This window comes from Bubalus kerabau, chromosome 6 (genome assembly GCF_029407905.1).
Source record: "Bubalus kerabau isolate K-KA32 ecotype Philippines breed swamp buffalo chromosome 6, PCC_UOA_SB_1v2, whole genome shotgun sequence".
NCBI classification, from domain to species: domain Eukaryota; kingdom Metazoa; phylum Chordata; class Mammalia; order Artiodactyla; family Bovidae; genus Bubalus; species Bubalus kerabau.
This window is the reverse complement of record NC_073629.1, coordinates 4,262,737-4,279,364: the sequence shown is the minus strand read 5'-3', so window position 1 is coordinate 4,279,364 and position 16,628 is coordinate 4,262,737. Positions and strand designations below refer to the sequence as shown.

Below are 16,628 nucleotides of genomic sequence, written 5' to 3'. Positions count from 1 at the left end.
AACTGGGCATTTTTTAAGCAGTAATGTATTTTTTAATTAAGGCATATACATTATGTTTTTAGATATAATGCCACCACACACTTAACAGACTACAATACAGTGTGAACATAACTTTTATATATGCACTGAGAAACCAAAAAATTCTTGTGACTCACTTTGAGATAGTCTCTTTATTAAGGTGGTCTGGAACCAAACCTGCTATAATTTTGTAAATCTCCAAGCTGTGATTTTTGCCAAGCCTATAATTTTTCCCAAGGTCACCATGTCTGTGAGTATAGGCACAACTCAAACTCAGACCTGTCTAACTTTAGGTCCCAAGCACTTCGTACTACAATGTGGAGAATGAGTCTAACTCAAACAGCCCACTGACTTTCCCTTGCATTTTAAAATTCACGACTATGAACTGACAAGATAATCCCATTGGACAGTGGAGCATTTTCCAGAATTCATGAGGTAACCACTGACTCTCTATTCTAATTTATTGAAGAACAAGAAGACTTCCAAGATAGGCTGGAATATTTCTGTAATGAATTAAAAAAAAAATCAATTCCAAGGTTGTAGAAGGAAATGAAAACCAGCATCTAAATATTAGTAGTAATGAACCTGACTGAGAAGAGGAGAGATGTATTCCACAATGAGAACAGTAAGAGTTACTGAATCATTCCAAGCAGCAATATCCCACATCCTAAGAAAAATTAAGAAGGAAGAAGGATTCGCAAACTCTGGTACGTGTGAGGAATATTCACTCCTGCTCCAGTAAGAAGAAAGTCATACTGGAGGTTAGTGTTTGTCTGATAAGGATCTCAGAGGCTAACGTGGACAGGACAAAGGTAACTTATTCACATGATAGATAAACATTTACTGGGTACCTACTGCATGCCAGGCACTGCATTAGGACCAGGTGGATGCAGACCATAAGGAGAGAGGCACCATATGCCTTTCAGTGCAGTCTAGACCAGCGGATCAACAGAGGCTGTTGATGGAATTGCTGTCCTCATCTACAACATAATGCTTGCTTTGAAGAAAGGTTTCTCATGATGGGACTTCATGACCCAGGCTTCTTCTGGGAAAATCTCTCTATAGAAGCGGAGCATCAAAAAGAATCCTGCCTTAGGCTGCTGACAGTTTTAACTTTAAGAAGGAATGCAGGGCCAGCTATTCTTGGATTTTGGTCTGACCAAGGAAGAGCTGGTAAACCAAGAGGGTGTGATGGTTTGAATCCTGGAAGGAAATCTTAGACAAGGAAGAAATCCTCAGCACAATCTAAAATGCATTCTCTTCTTCAGTTGAGAAAATTTTAAAATGGTAAGCAAACAAACCCCAAAACAACTAAGCAAAAAAACAGGTTGGTCCCATGATAGGAGATGCTAAAAGGAAATAAAACATAACAGATACAGCTGGAGGGAGGGGCAAAAATGAAATTCTGACTAGGCATTTCTGGTGATCTCAAAAATGAAGGAAAAAAGGCAACTTAACACAAATATAACACAAAACTAAATGCAATGAGGTATCCTGGATTGGATCCCGGAATGAATAAAGACATTAGCAGGAAATATCTTGAAACTGAATAAGCTAGAGTTAATAGTTCCGAATCAATGTTAATTTCTTGGTTTACATGGTACATTTATCAAAATGTACATTTAAATGTAAAATGTTGACATTAGGTGGAACTGGGCAAAGAATGTATGGGAATATCTGTCCCACTTTGCAACTGCTCTATAAATCTAAAATTTTATTTCAAAATGTTGAAAGTTTTAAAAAACCACTATACGAGACATTCTTAGATGAACTCTGACGTTGAAAGAAATGTGACAATAAGAGGGCTAGATAATTAGGAAATGCAACACGGAGTCATGGCCAGGAGCCATGACTGCATATAGTGAGTCCCCAAGTCCCCACCTTCTTCCCTGGGTCAAAAAAGCCAGTGACATCTATAGAATATGATGTCCCTGACAAGCAGTAATAATAACACGGTGCCAGTTCAGACTACATATGGAAGATTTTATACCCTTCTGGGTGGTACATTCTAAAGAGAATACAGTATTTTTTTTTTTTGAGAATACAGGATTTTTATAGATAGAGTGAAGAGTCTTTTCTAAGGCATAGTGAAAGAATAAGGAAAAAAGAAAAGATTTAGGGAGCCAAAGGAACTCTGACTCTAACTCGAAGGGCTGTCACATGTCAGGGAGACTACTGTATTCTTTGAGTTCCTGAAAGAGGAACTAATGCCAAAGCTAATGTTACACATGGAAATAGATACTTGGGTTCAATGGAACAATTTGACAATCCACATTCAGAATGTGAGGTCAGGAACTCCCTGTGGTTAGACAGGCTCAAACAGAGCTTGAATGAGAGCTCCTGGTGGGTGTCTGAAGTGGATAAAGTTAAGGCTATTATAGTTCTAGTTCCAGTAATAGTTCTAGTTCTAGCAATTTAGTTCTAGTAATGTAGCTTATAGTCTTTTTGGTGCCTATTGACTTTATAATCAACTAAAACCCCATGTGAAATTCCATGGAAAGAGGCCCTGTAGCATATAAATACTGTTGAATTTTGGAACGCAGTGGTTAGATCTCATTTTGCTGACTCTGTACTGTTCTGGTAGCTTGTCAAAATCCTTTTGAACATGGCAAATATCAGCTGCCACACCAGTGTTCCCTGTCAGGTTTGTGTCATCTGCTAATTGAATAAACCTGCCTTCAGTGTCTTCAAGTTATTGATATAAATGGTAAAGAGGACAGTCATCCAGTCGTTCACTCAATAAATATTTATCAAGCACCTACAATGTGTAAAGTGTTCAGGACAGAAATGAGAGGAGAAACCGTATTTGTATGGGGACAGATCCTAAAACAGTTTGCTTTCTCTAAAGTGCTAAGATGAGGTGGACTTCTTTCCTTGACGATTTAATTTAACTCATTAGGTATTTATTGATCACTTTTTTCTTGGCATCAGCTAAGCCTTCTTAAAGGAACAAAAGAATTAAAATTTGCAACCCTATTCTCAAGAAGTTGGTCCTCTCATTAGTAATCCTGGCTTTGCGGCTTTTATGCCGGAAGACAGGCAACGTTTATTTAATTGGCAAAGTGAGTGGTAGACAAGATATTTGATTCTGATTAAAACCTTAATGTCATTTTATTTAAAGCTGCAAAAAACAATGATAGACTATTAGAGCTGAAGCGGGCAACAGGGCATCATCTTCCCCACCCACCTAGCCCATATCACTTTCAATAACTACGGTCTGATTCTTGAGCAGTTCCACTGTTGCTGTTGATCAGTTGCTAAGTCCTATCCAACTCTTTTGCCACCCCATGGCAGGCAAGAATACTGGAGTACGTTGCCATTTCCTTCTCCAGAGGATCTTCCTGAGCAGGGATTGAACCCACATCCCCGGCTTTGCAGGCGATTCTTTATCGCTGAGCCACCGGGGAAGCAGTTATACTGTATTCAGTTCAGTTCAGTCGCTCAATCGTGTCCAGCTCTTTTCAACCCCATGAACCACAGCACGCCAGGCCTCCCTATCCATCACCAACTGTCAGAGTCTACCCAAACTCATGTCCATTGATTGAGTTGGTGATGCCACCCAACCATCTATACAGTGTTAGACCTAATAATTAGAATGACATCATAACATTCCCTATGTTAAGTCAAAATTGCTTCCCTTTGTCTCTTCATCCATAGCATAAACACCCCATGGTTTTTGTTAAAGAATTGAATGAATTCTAATTCTTCTCTCTGAAGCTAGGTAAAAAAATACAGGTTTGGTCCAACCACTTGAAGTCAATAATTATATCTCCATTTAGTCTCTACTCATTTAGTCTCTACTTTTCTAGCCTTGGAGAAGGAAATGGCAACCCACTCCAGTACTCTTGCCTGGAGAATCCCATTGAGGGAGGAGCCTGGTAGGCTACAGTCCATGGGGCCACAGAGTCGGACACCACTGAGCGACTTCACTTCACTTCACTTCACTTTTTCTAGCCTAAGTATCTACTATTCCTTAATTTGACATGGGTTGAGGACTATTCTTGTCATTTACAGCCTGACGCCATGCTTGGCATAAAGCAAGCACCTAAGATATACCTACTGAGCAAGTACATGAATAAGTAAACTGGAAAGCTCCAGTTGGTCAATATCAGCCTCAAAAACAAATGCCTGGAACTAGGAAACATATTGCTAAAAATGTGGCCAGAGAAGTGGACTTGTTGACCTATTGCAGTTTGCCTGCTCTGAACATTATACTATTTTTTTAATTGACGTATAATCGACTTACAATGTTGTGTCAATTTATGCTGCACAGCAAAATGATTCAATTATGCATACATATGTGGTGATTTAGTTGCTAAGTCGTGTCCAACTCTTGTGACCCCACGGACTGTAGCCCACCAGACTTCTTTGTCCATAGGATTTTCTAGGCAAGAATGCTGGAATGGGTTGCCATTTCCTTCTCCAGGGGATCTTCCCGACCCAGGAATTGAACCAGGGTCTCCTGCACTGCAGGCAGATTCTTTACTGACTGAGCCACTAGGGAAGCCCTATATATACATATATATGTGTGTCTGTGTGTGTGTGTATAGTGAAAGTTGCTCAGTCATGTCTGACTCTTTGCAACCCCCTGGACTATACATTCTATGGAATTCTCCAGGCCAGAATACTGGAGTGGGTAACCTTTCCCTTTTCTAGGGGATCTTCCAACCCAGGGACTGAACCCAGGTCTCCAGCATTGCAGGCAGATTCTTTACCAGCTGAGCCACAAGGGAAGCCAAGAATAATGGAATGGATAGCCTATCCCTTCTCCAGCAGATATTCCTGATTCAGGAATCAAACTGGGGTCTCCTGCATTGCAGGCAGATTCTTTACCAAGTGAGCTATCAGGGAAGCGCATACACACACACACACACAAACACACGCATACACACACACATATATAACATATATATATACACACACACACATATTATATATATATACATTCTTTTAAAAATTCTTTTTCATTATGACTTATCACACGATATTGAATACAGTTCCCTGTGCTATACAGTAGGATCTTGTTACTTATACATTCTATATATAACAGCATCATTTGTTAACCCCAAACTTCCAGTCCATCCCTCCTCCTTCCAACCTTCCCCTGGGCAACCACAAGTCTTGAACACTGCACTTTTGATGGTGCTTAGATCCAGCCTCTTTTTGTCTGTGTGTGTGGGGAGGAGGCAGTACACTAAAGACACACTGTTTGTACCCAATTAAAATCTGTAATTGGAAAACAGTCATCAAGAGTCACACAATTGTGTACCAAGGAAGGCTAGACCACAGTATTTATTTCCGTGTGAGAAAGAATGGTGTGTCCTTCTGGGTGTGCATGTCTTCCTGAGATCATGCTGGTATTCTGATCCCCATAGCACTGAAGCCCCTTGCGAATGTGAAGACTTTGCAATATGGTGCAGAGGAGGCCCAGTGGTTGGGTACAGCATGGCACCTGAGGAAAACACAGGATGAGCTGATCTACTAAGCAGCTGTTCAGAATGGGCCCGGCTACCCCAGAGTGAGATGTTCAATAGGGAGAAACTTCCCCCAAATTAAAACATACAGGAAAACTGAAGTCCAATGAACCCAACAGAAGCTGGGATTGTCCTGGTATCAGCTTACCTGAGGCTGCAGAGTCAGGCAAGAAGAACCAACCCTCAGGAGGGAAAGGAAACGAAACAACTGCGATGACGATGCCAGCACCAGCAGGCACTGGCACTTACTAACCTCCAGACTGTTAACATACATTTATGCTTTATTCCCCAGTGTAGGACACCATGATCACCACAACACCATGATCACCATTCTACAGCTACAAAGATGAGGGCTTGGAGAGGCTTCAAAACTTACCCAAAGTCTCACAGATCTAAGTGGTATACCCAAGGTGAGGTCCCCAGCTGACTGCCTCTAAAGCTCTTGAACTCAAGCATCACCCCCAGGGCTTCTGTCCCACATGTTTATTTATCCTTTAAAACAGATTTTATCAAGCACCCTCAGCATTCCAGGCCTGTGCTAAACCCTGCAGACACAGCGGTAAAGAAAAAAAGATACACACAGTCCCTCATGGTGTTTAGCGCTCTGGCAAGAACAACAATTAAACAAGCGACCCCAATCAAGTGGGATCCATGTCACTGCAGGAGAGGTTAAGGGTAAACCCCCTAGGCACAAGGGAATAAGAGTCTTCCTCCATGAAGTCAGTCTTAGAAAGAAGTTTAAGGGATACACTGGCAAGACTAAAGAGTGAGCAAGAGAGGCAGAGAGGGAATAAACTCTTAAGATGTGGAAGTCATTGGGAGACACAGGTATGTGCTGAATGTAGAGGGAGGGGTCAGAGGCTGCCCTGAGGCTGAGGAGATGAGCACAGTGAGATTCCAGAGGCCCTGTAAGCCATGGTAAGTGGTATGGAACTTGACTAGAACTGGCAATGGCAAAAACTACTAAGTTCACAGGGACATGCCCTCATGCGACTATAACATTCTTCCACAAAAAGGGAGGCCAGGTTAACACAAATGTTGCCCCGTGGGACTGACTTCACTTGGGCAGTTGAAATTTCTCTGGCCTTGTGAAACCCAATCCAGAAAGTTTCTGAACCTCTCCAGGGAGGGTGTGTGAGTCTTAGGTGAGTGAAGCAAATATATTCTAGATTCTTTCTTTATGCTGCTGCTGCTAAGTCGCTTCAGTCGTGTCCGACTCTGTGCGACCCCATAGAAGGCAGCCCACCAGGCCCCACCGTCCCTGGGATTCTCCAGGCAAGAGCACTGGAGTGGGTTGCCATTTCCTCCTCCAATGCACCCACCAAACCTTAGTTAAAGTCCAGCTTTCCGACAGGTGAGGAAACAAAGGCTCGAGCAGTTCAGCATGACTGTGGCAGACGGAATTACTGGTTCCCATTGATCGTTCTCCTTAATAATTTTATGCATCTCTACCCTGTCTGGGCCTGGAGGTACATGTAGTGCATTTCCCCTCTCCAGACTTTAGGTTTCATCTGGTTTGATTTGACCAGCACAGTGCTAGCGGCCGTCATATGAGTAGAGGTTTTAAACGTGATTGAATGGTGAAGCGTGCCTTCCTGCACTTTTACCACTGCCAGGAGGTCAGGCCTCATGGCTGCTGCTTCTCAAGCCTGAACCCAGTCACACAGAGCAGACTTGAACCTGCTCTATAGCCTAGAGCCAAGGTCAGCAGAGATCAACACATCCCAGGAGACTTGAAGACTTTCAGCGTGAAGCAGAGTCACTTCTGCTTACCCAGAGACTTGCAAATGTGTGAATAAATGTTTCTGGTTGTATGCCAAGGAATTTGGGGGTAATTTGTTACACAGCATCATCACAGCAATACCTGACTGATAAGAACTTACTCTGAACTTATAAAGAAACTTGCTGGAATGCACAGCACTGCCCTGTCATGGAACCAGGGTGCCTTGGTGGTGGCCTTCTAAGGGAGAAAGCAACCTAGACTGCCACCACAACCCACTCTGCTAGCCCCTGGCTTCCCGCCCAGCACACATCACTCACCTGAGTCTGACGCTGCTGGGCTCACCAGGCTGAGCAGCTCCCGCTCCTTCTCATAGTCCCCTTTGCAGAGCAGCTGCCCCTCCTTCAGGACAAACTCATCACCCTTCTGGAGCTGCCGCTCGCAGACACAGCAGCAGAAGCAGCTCAGGTGGTACACGCTCTTCTGGGCCCGCATAACAAACTCGTTGGGTGCGATGGCCTCAAAGCAGCCCCCGCATTTGACAGCAAACAGCCTAGCAGCAGGGAAAAAGCAAAGCAAGGTCTGTGAGAAAGACAGCTGAGGCCCAAGTCTTCCCTCAAGTCAATCGCGAAAGGAACTTCAAGAACTTGGATAAGGAGACTTGGAATGGAATAGGCTTTAAATCTAGGTGATTTTATTCCCTGAGGAGGTTGAACCAAAGAATTCAGTTGAGTTACTCTCTCAAAGGCTTAAGAAAAGAAGGATAAGCGGCCTTGGAGGAAATATGAGCTGAAGCCCAGAGTGTATTTGGTGTGGTCCATGGCAAAGTGTTCCCAAAGGATGCTCTACAGACTGGTGCCAGGCAGGCTGCCCAGGGTCCCCAAGGGCTGACTTTTCAAACAAAATAACAATAACAAAAAGGTCCAGGCCCACTCCAATCGCATGCAAATGGATGGGACCCAGAATGTGAGTTTTTAACAAGCTCCCCAGGGCATTCTGAGGTGTCATCTAATTTTTGAGAGAGAAACTGCATCCCAGCTTCCAAGCCTAATATTCAGTGGATTCAGCCCAGCTTTCAGGACTTCTATCTCATTTCACTTATTTTCAACCAGCCATGAAGAGGGTGTCCATCTATGCCAGGAGGAGGCAGTAGATACTAGAGATATAAAGGCTAATGAAATAATTCCCTTCCAGAAATGAGCTCAGGCTAATAAGAGAGACAGACATATCCAGATAACCAGAGGGTCCCAGAACACAGAAGAGGAGATGACTAACTGTCAGGGAGTCAGCAGGAGAATCTGCATTTTATAGCACATTCAATAAATCCTGGTCCCGAGCATTATTCTATAGACAGGCCCTCCACCATGACAGCCTAAGTGTGGCCATCCCATCTCAGAAGTCCTTTCACACACTCACTCACTCATTTATTCTTCTTTCCATTCATTCTTTCATTGATTCAGAAGCACCCACCACACACTACACCAGATACTCTGTGTCTGAACAGCAGGGTGGGGAAGGAAACCCCGCCCCAGGAGCATTCACGTCCTAAGAGTCTCCTGGAGCGTCTGTTGCAGGCCCAAAGCATACAAAACAAAGTCTCATCCTCAGTCTCCATCCTCTGTTACAGAGCTCCATAACAGTAAGAGAAACAGCAAACAAAGAAACAAACAGATCATGTCCTCCCAGAGGGCTTTACCTTCAGGGAGCAGAATATAAGAATGATACGAAGCAGTGCTTCATGAACACAAAATAGGTGCATAAAGCCCTAGCCTGTTTGTAACAGTTAATCACGTCTCAGTCCTGCAGCTACACTAGGAGAGGGCCACATCCGTACACATGCACAGTGTGTTTATCTTGGCAACTTCCTGGACAAAGGGAAGAGTTTTGAGGGTAGAGTGGAGAAGTGGGTAAGGAGGAATTACCAAGAAAGGAGCTGGCACAAGAGAGAGGAAGGCCGTGTCTTCAGGTGAAGGAAACCGAGGCCTGGAAAAGGGGCTGAAGCCGCCTCCTGCAAGTCTGCTAGGGAACAGCCTCTCTGGACAGAGGCAGCCTGCAGGGGATTCAGCACAGCTCGGGATGAGAAGCACATATGCAGTCCTACTCTTAACCTGGACTCGGGCCCCAACACCAGCCTGCCCCTCCCCTTGACCACCGGCCGAGTGTTTCATTAGAAACACCCATCCTGATATGCTTGCCTTCTGCCTCTCAACAAAGGGGGGTGAGGTTGGGGGGACAGTTCAGGGGCTGCTGTGGCTCTTTCACCACTAAGCAGGTATGCGGCAGCCCCTAAACAGAGCTCCAGGTCTCCACTGCTCTGCCCATGCCCTCTCCCTTCCCCGTCTGCTCTGAGTGGTTTTGCTCTCCAAGTCGGAACTTCAGGGCACACCCGACCCAGGAACGATGGCCTTTACTCCCCACCCCAATGCTGGATGTCGTGTATCAGACAGAAAGTCCACCTAGTTCATCCCCAGCCCCGAGTCCCCAGACACTGTTTGCCAACCTAAGCAAACGAATCAGGGCTTTAACAGGAGCTGGTCAAACGCTCTTTGTCCCCAGGCTCTCCTTCTCCTCCCTTTCCCTGGGAAGGAACTGTCAAACAGAATCAAGGCAAACGCTCCCGGGAGTCAACAAGCTCTTGAGAATCCACAGTCGCAGGTGGTGGCATCTGTGCTTGTCTAACTTCCACCCTGTTAATCTCCTCCTCTTTCTCCTCCCTTCTTAATTTCAACCCCCACTCCAAAAACTTCCCCCAAGTTGGAAAAGGGAGGGTTGCGGGGAGCTCAACAAAGAAATCCCACCATATTGACTCAGGAACGGCTGGAGGAAGTGGCGGGAGTTGCCTGGGCTCCGATGCTGTAATGGTCGTGATGGGCAGGGGTGGGGGGGTATAGAGACCTAGAAGAGGGGGGCAGTCCTGTTTCTCTCCATTCTGGGTGAAGACCAGGTTGACCTCACCTAACTGCTTTTCACTAACCTGAGGGCAACGCAAGGAGAAAAAGCACACATCCACCACCTGTGTTCCAGATGTGTACACAGCTGCACGGGTACTACTGTGGACCCAGCTGCTGACTGCACACTTCCCACAAGTTGTTGTCTCTAAGGCTCAGACAAGCAGAGAAAAGGATTTGTTCAAAAGTCCAGGTCGTAATTAAAACACAGCCTATCTCTTCTCAATGCCCTGGATGGCGGCCCCCATGGTGACTTCACCCTCTGAATGCTAATGAGACTTCACTCTGGGTTCAGAGCCTGGCAGGCTGGCTGTGCCATGGAAAGCTAAGCCTGATTTCCAGAAACATCCAACTCTGCTGGGCACATATAACAACTGCTAACTTTGCCCACCACCAGACATTCACCCACTCCACTCCTGAAGGCTCCGTAAATGATTCTGTACCTCTTTGTTACATCTAATTCCTTCATTTGTAAAATGGAAATAACAGGTTCTAGCCAGTGGAGACATGTCCAGGGCCCAAGCCCTCTGTTAAGAGTTCTCCTTCCTCTACTAAATGTCCTTTGTCCTCCATGGGGCAGACATGGGGGTGGAGCACTAACCAAGGCCACTGTGTCCTCAGGGGGCTCACATTCTCCATCAGGCTGTCAACAAATGACCACAGGAGGCTCTTTGGGGTATGTAGGAGGGGCCCAGCCAGAAGAGCCCCAAACAGCCCTACCCAACTGGCTCGGGCTAGAGTTCACAACATCTTCCTTCTCTTCCTTCCCTCCCTCTCCATTCAGCTGTCTTCTTCTTCCCTCTGGCCCTTTCCTGCTCCCACCACAGGCAGGGAAGCCAAGGCTGACTGAAGCTCCATTCCAGGCCTTGCCTATCTCTCTCCCCGAACAGCCTCAGCTCTGAGATGCACAACTGGTAGTTTTGGTGAGGGAGCTGGAGTCGAGCCTGCTGGCTCGGCCACTTCCAGGCAGTCCGTGTGGGTCAGGGCTCATCATGCAACCTCTGGCAGCCTCAGTTTGCTCTGATGATGATGCCTACACTCCTGGATTACTGGGGATGAAATGCCAGCAGGTCTGAGGACCTGGAGACCCATAAGGAAGGGCACAATTCTTAGTTCTTATAACGGGCCTTGCCTCTGTCTTTGACTTTTTTTTTTCCCCCAAAGGCGGCTGTCTGGGCTTGAGTTTCCAAGCTGTGTCCTGAGAGATGGCTTCTTCCTTGACAGCAGGAGTCCTTTTGCTGACTCCTCCCGGCTCTGACATGAGCACGACCTCCTCTTCAAAGTGTGCAGCACTGACCCAAAAGAAGAACAGGGATGCGTGGCTGGCACAGGGACATGCAGGGAACGCGCCTTAGGTAAGGCGTGGCCTCCCACCACAACGCAGAGATAATGCAACGGAAATGAGGTATCTTGTATTAGGTGCCATGGAGGGCAGCAAAGAAGAAAATAAAAGGTGACCTGATTCAGGGAAAGGACCCAGGACTTGATGTAGGAAGACCTAGGCTCCAGGTTTCTTTTATCAAGAGGCCTCAGAAAAGCCACTGTCTTTCCCTGGGCCTGTTTTCTTATATTTAATGAGAAAGTACTGCCCTGTATCAGCTGTTACATCAAGTTCTTAGAGGTTGTGGAAAGGGTCAGTCTCTATTCTGCTTGTCTCCTTTTAACCAGAGAAGCCAACTAAATCCTAAATCCAGGTCTCCAGATAGCATTTCAGCATGACCGGGCCTTACTATGGTAATTCTCCAAACAAGGTATTTTCCAGAAACATACCATTCATAGACATCCATCCATACATATGTGGGTATGTGTGTGTGCATATATATTTTTTTTTCTGTATATCTGTGAATGTTATGGTTCACTCACATATATACATATATCTGTGTATATGTATACACAAATATACACACACATACACACACATAACAGGTAAGGCAAGAAGAGGACATGTATGGATAAACACACAAACACACAAAACATACATATGCACACACCAGCTAAAACCAACAACTCACTCACGTATCTCTCTCTTTCTTCCTATCTGCACAGTATAAATACGTAAAGTACTTCCAGAAAAGATTTACGTTGTATCAGTTCAGTTCAGTCGCTCCTTCGTGTCTGACTCTCAGTGACCCCATGAATCGCAGCACGCCAGGCCTCCCTGTCCATCACCAACTCCCGGAGTTCACTCAGACTCACGACCATCAAATCAGTGATGCCATCCAGCCATCTCATCCTCTGTCATCCCCTTCTTCTCCTGCCCCCAATCCCTCCCAGCATCAGATACATATATATATATATATATATACATAAAATACAAATTTTCAAATATATCTATTTCTAGAAAAGATTTCATTTGAAGATAGCAAAATGCTCCTAAGGTACATTTGAAATCCATTAGGCTGGATAATTTCTTAACTCACTCCCATTTTCATGATTCACGCGTTTATTATAGTGTTGGAGATGCTACTCTGTAGGTAAGAAGAATGTTTCCAAAGTAGATATGAAGGCTTGCCACCTGAGAAACTCCTAGAGAACATGACCAAGGCGATGAAGACAGAGGTCAGACCGCCTGGAAGCAACAGCGCACAAAGGACAGCCAGAGTTACTGCAGAAAGATGGCAACGTTCCCGGGTCCTGTGTGGGCACCTGGGCTTTGGAGCTGGTTATGTGAGCGCAAGGCAATCACTCCACATTACAAATATTGGGGTCCTCATCATTAGAATATCTTTCTCCCCCAAATTATTTTATTACAAAGAAAAAGAAGCTTATAGAAGATAGAAGAGGAAATTGGTCTTCATTGAATACTTACTTGCTGCCAGGAACTGGCATTCATTCCCTCACTGAATTTGTGTAGTAATAGCAAATAGAACTATTTGATAAACTCACAGAGACTCTCACCAGCTCAACTTTGCTCATGAAGCCTCTCTTCCATGAGAATGAGAGACTCTGGAATGGCTGATTCTTAAGTTCTTCCTCATATATTCTCTCTAGCACTCCTTTCACAGGAGAGATAAACACATCAAGCAGCTAATATGGTGGTCTGAGCTCCTGACAGGTTTCCTGGACACGCCCCTGGCTTCACAGGAGGTTCTGAGACTCTGCTGCCCACATGCAAGTGAAAAGCAGGAGTTAGGAACCAAGTTGATCCCTTCAAGTTACTTGGTTGCTGGGCCCCAAAGTATATGAAAGGATCTGTGAAAGAGGTCTATCCTCTATGGAGTTGTGTTAAGAACAAACAGTATCCAGGAGATGTTCTTAGACCTAACACCACCATGCCAAGAGTCTACTCTGATTCCAAGATGATTGGGAAACAAGAGGATTCTTGCAGGAACCCCAGTCACTGGGGCATTTGGTGGGTCACTGTTTTTAAGGTATAGGCAGAAACGCAGGTCAGTGGGGCTGGACCCAGAAAGACCCAAGAAAGCCCAACCAGAGAGACCAAGTTATAGAAACAGTAAAGACAGGGAGGCAACGTGCTATAATCAGTACTCCAGCACTTATTAGCTGGCTATGCGCGCTCGATCAGACCATGGTGGCATTAGTGTACTCATCTATAAAATGGAAATAATCAAGGGACCTCTGTCAGAGGGGCACAAGAAGAATTAATTGAACTGAAACATAAGAACTGCTTAGCACAGTGCTTGACACATGGTATATCTTTAATAAAATGGTAACTATGATGACGAGGAGGAGGATGGAGAAAAAGAGCTGAATATGAAATATGATAGAGAAATTAGCAGGGAAAAATGATGAGTCATAATGTCAGAGACTGGGAGAATCAAGATGAGATAAAGGAGCATGGAACGAGAAGGACCGGAGCAAATAATTTAGGAAGAAGGCCATGGATAATGCAAGAATGTCAGCAGTCAGGTTTTTAGTGGTACTGATTATGGACTTGGGGTCCAGTCTTGATAACATAACGGAACCAAGGTCTGAGTTCCCACCTGCTTTAATGGCCTCAGGCTAGGGTTTGCATACCACCTATCCACATAGGATCTGTCTGGATTCACCCAACTAACAGTGCTGGCATGGCTTGATGAAATGTCCTCTTGTTCTGTGTATCAACGTAAAATATCAAAGAGGTTAACTCAGGCTTAGTTTTCTTTTCAGTATCAGTATTTTTTCACCCGTGAATGCCCATGGCTCCCTCTAATCTCTCCCACCTCCTGCCACATTATCCTCTGGAAATCAGACACTAGATCCTGTGTTATCCCACATTTAGTCTCCAGGTTGATGATACAACTTCCCAAATACAGGAATATTAAAGAACATGGCAGCCTCATGCAAACCCAAATTTATCCCAGGACAAAGGTTTTGAGACCCATGAAGGCTGAGGAGGATTATAAGGGGAGCCCCCATTATGACATGTTGCTGCTGCTGCTGCTAAGTCGCGTCAGTCATGTCTGACTCTGTGCGACCCCATAGACGGCAGCCCACCAGGCTCCTCCGTCCCTGGGATTCTCCAGGCAAGAGTACTGGAGTGGGTTGTCATTGCCTTCTCCCATGCATGAACGTGAAAAGTGAAAGTGAAGTCGCTCAGTCGTGCCCGACTCTTAGTGACCCCATGGACTGCAGCTTACCAGGCTCCTCTGCCCGTGGGATTTTCCAGGCAAGAGTACTGGAGTGGGGTGCCATTGCCTTCTCCATATGACATGTTAGAAGGTTCCAAAACCAAGCATATGTTTGGAAAGACTGAGATCTTCATTAACCTTGACCCAGAGTACTTCAGACCTCAAAGGGAGCCTCTCAAAGCATCCACACCATAGATAATTAAGTAGAAGGATGGAAAACAAGTAAGTACATGAAAAGCCCTGATGCCAACTTAAGGCCAACTGACTGTATACTGTTCTTTCTCACCAAAATAAGAAATCAGAGCCATTTCTAGCCTCGGAAAGCAGATCACTACAGATCATACTGCCTTTCCACAGTCACTGACAGCAGTAGTTTTAATCAAGTCTATGAACTCTTTGGTGTAGAAAGTAGAAGGGAGTCTTTGTACAGTTCTCTAACAAGCAGGCAGTAATCTGCAGAGCACTGTTTCCACCCTCTCCACCAGGGGGCAGCATAGCAGCATGCATTAAGTGCCATGTTGACTTGGTAACTGAGGTCATCCAGGCACTGAGACAGGGATTGGCAAGATGCCAAAACTGTCTGTCCGGGAAAATCTGCTGCTGGGAGTCTGGGAGACCATGTGGCTAAAAAGAAGGAGCGATGGTGAGAGAGATGAGTATTCAAAAGTATCAGGAACCAAAAGCATGGCTTGTGGCCTTAGAAGTAATGACACAAGCAACCTTGTCAGCTGGCTCAAGGTCTCTGTCCTTGAGGCTGAGCCAACACCACCACAATGAGCAATGGAGCCCATGGTCCTGGGGCGGTGGGAACGTCTGCAGGGACAATAGGGGTGGCAAGATCTTCTATAGGAGACCGTCTCAAGACTCTGCAGCGGGGAGAAAGTGGGAAACAATAAGTGGCTGGCAGAGCCAATCGGAGTCTCTGTCTCCCTGGGGCTCCTGGGGAGCTGTAAGAAGGACCATACAATGGGATGAGAACTGCTGCGCGTGATGTCTGCAGTCCCAGAGGCTCCGTGAGGCGCTGGCGTCACCGAGGAGTACAGGGTAGCACACGCAGCTCGTCACTCAGGGCACACGCTGCTGGCAGTGGGCAGCTCCGACCTCAAACCGTGGACCGAGTGGCTGGTTGGCCAAAAAGTGTTTGGGTTTTTCCATACTATCTTACGGAAACATCCGAATGGCCTTTTTGGCCAACCGGATACTTGTTGCTGCCATTCTTGTCGTCACAATGAATCTGTTCCAGAATCAGCGAGGTTAGCAGGAAGAGCCTGGTGTCTGAAGTCTGACGCAACCTGGATTCAAGGCTGGATTCCATCTTTGAGCACTTGAGCAAGCTATAGACTGTTTTGAAGCCTCCGTTTCTTTATCCGTAAAATGAGATCATAACTCTCACAAGATGGTTTTGGAGCTTCAATAAGATAATGTATTTGAAGGGCCTGATACATACTAGCTGGTCTCAGTAAGTGGCAGCTATTAACTCTCTTTATGGAAATCAGTTTACCATATCTGCCTGTGTAAGTGTGTGTATAAGATCATTTATTTCAAGACAGCCAAGTGAGCCAAAAATAGAACTTCATGAGCATCTCAAGTCTCTGTTCTTCATTATATAATGAACTAAATCAGACTTTAATGAGCCTTTCGTATGTTACTGGAGAAGAGACCAACAGACAAATATGGAAGTATAAATACTCAAGAGGAAACGGGGTACATTTCATTCAGGCAACTATGGCTATGGTCTATCCTAACCTAAGGTCAATATTGACATTAAGCAACCAGTGTTGACTAACACCCGCGTTCATTGCCCAACACCCAGCATATGTTCAGGAAGTCGGTAGCTCCATGTTTGACTGACCAGAGCCAACAGTTGCTATTTGGTTAATGCTGACATTATCTGACA

The 16,628-nt window shown here is 45.4% G+C and overlaps 1 protein-coding gene across 6 annotated transcripts in view; it reads right to left on the bottom strand.

Moving 5' to 3' along the window:
* Positions 1 to 16,628, bottom strand: part of LMX1A (LIM homeobox transcription factor 1 alpha) — a 180,820-nt gene that overhangs the window by 55,536 nt on the left and 108,656 nt on the right. For all 6 annotated transcript variants that reach the window (XM_055587218.1, XM_055587212.1, XM_055587216.1 and 3 more), the window contains exon 4: positions 7,533 to 7,765. In XM_055587218.1, coding sequence (XP_055443193.1) covers positions 7,533 to 7,765 — 233 coding nt within the window. The remainder of the gene's footprint in view (positions 1 to 7,532; positions 7,766 to 16,628) is intronic.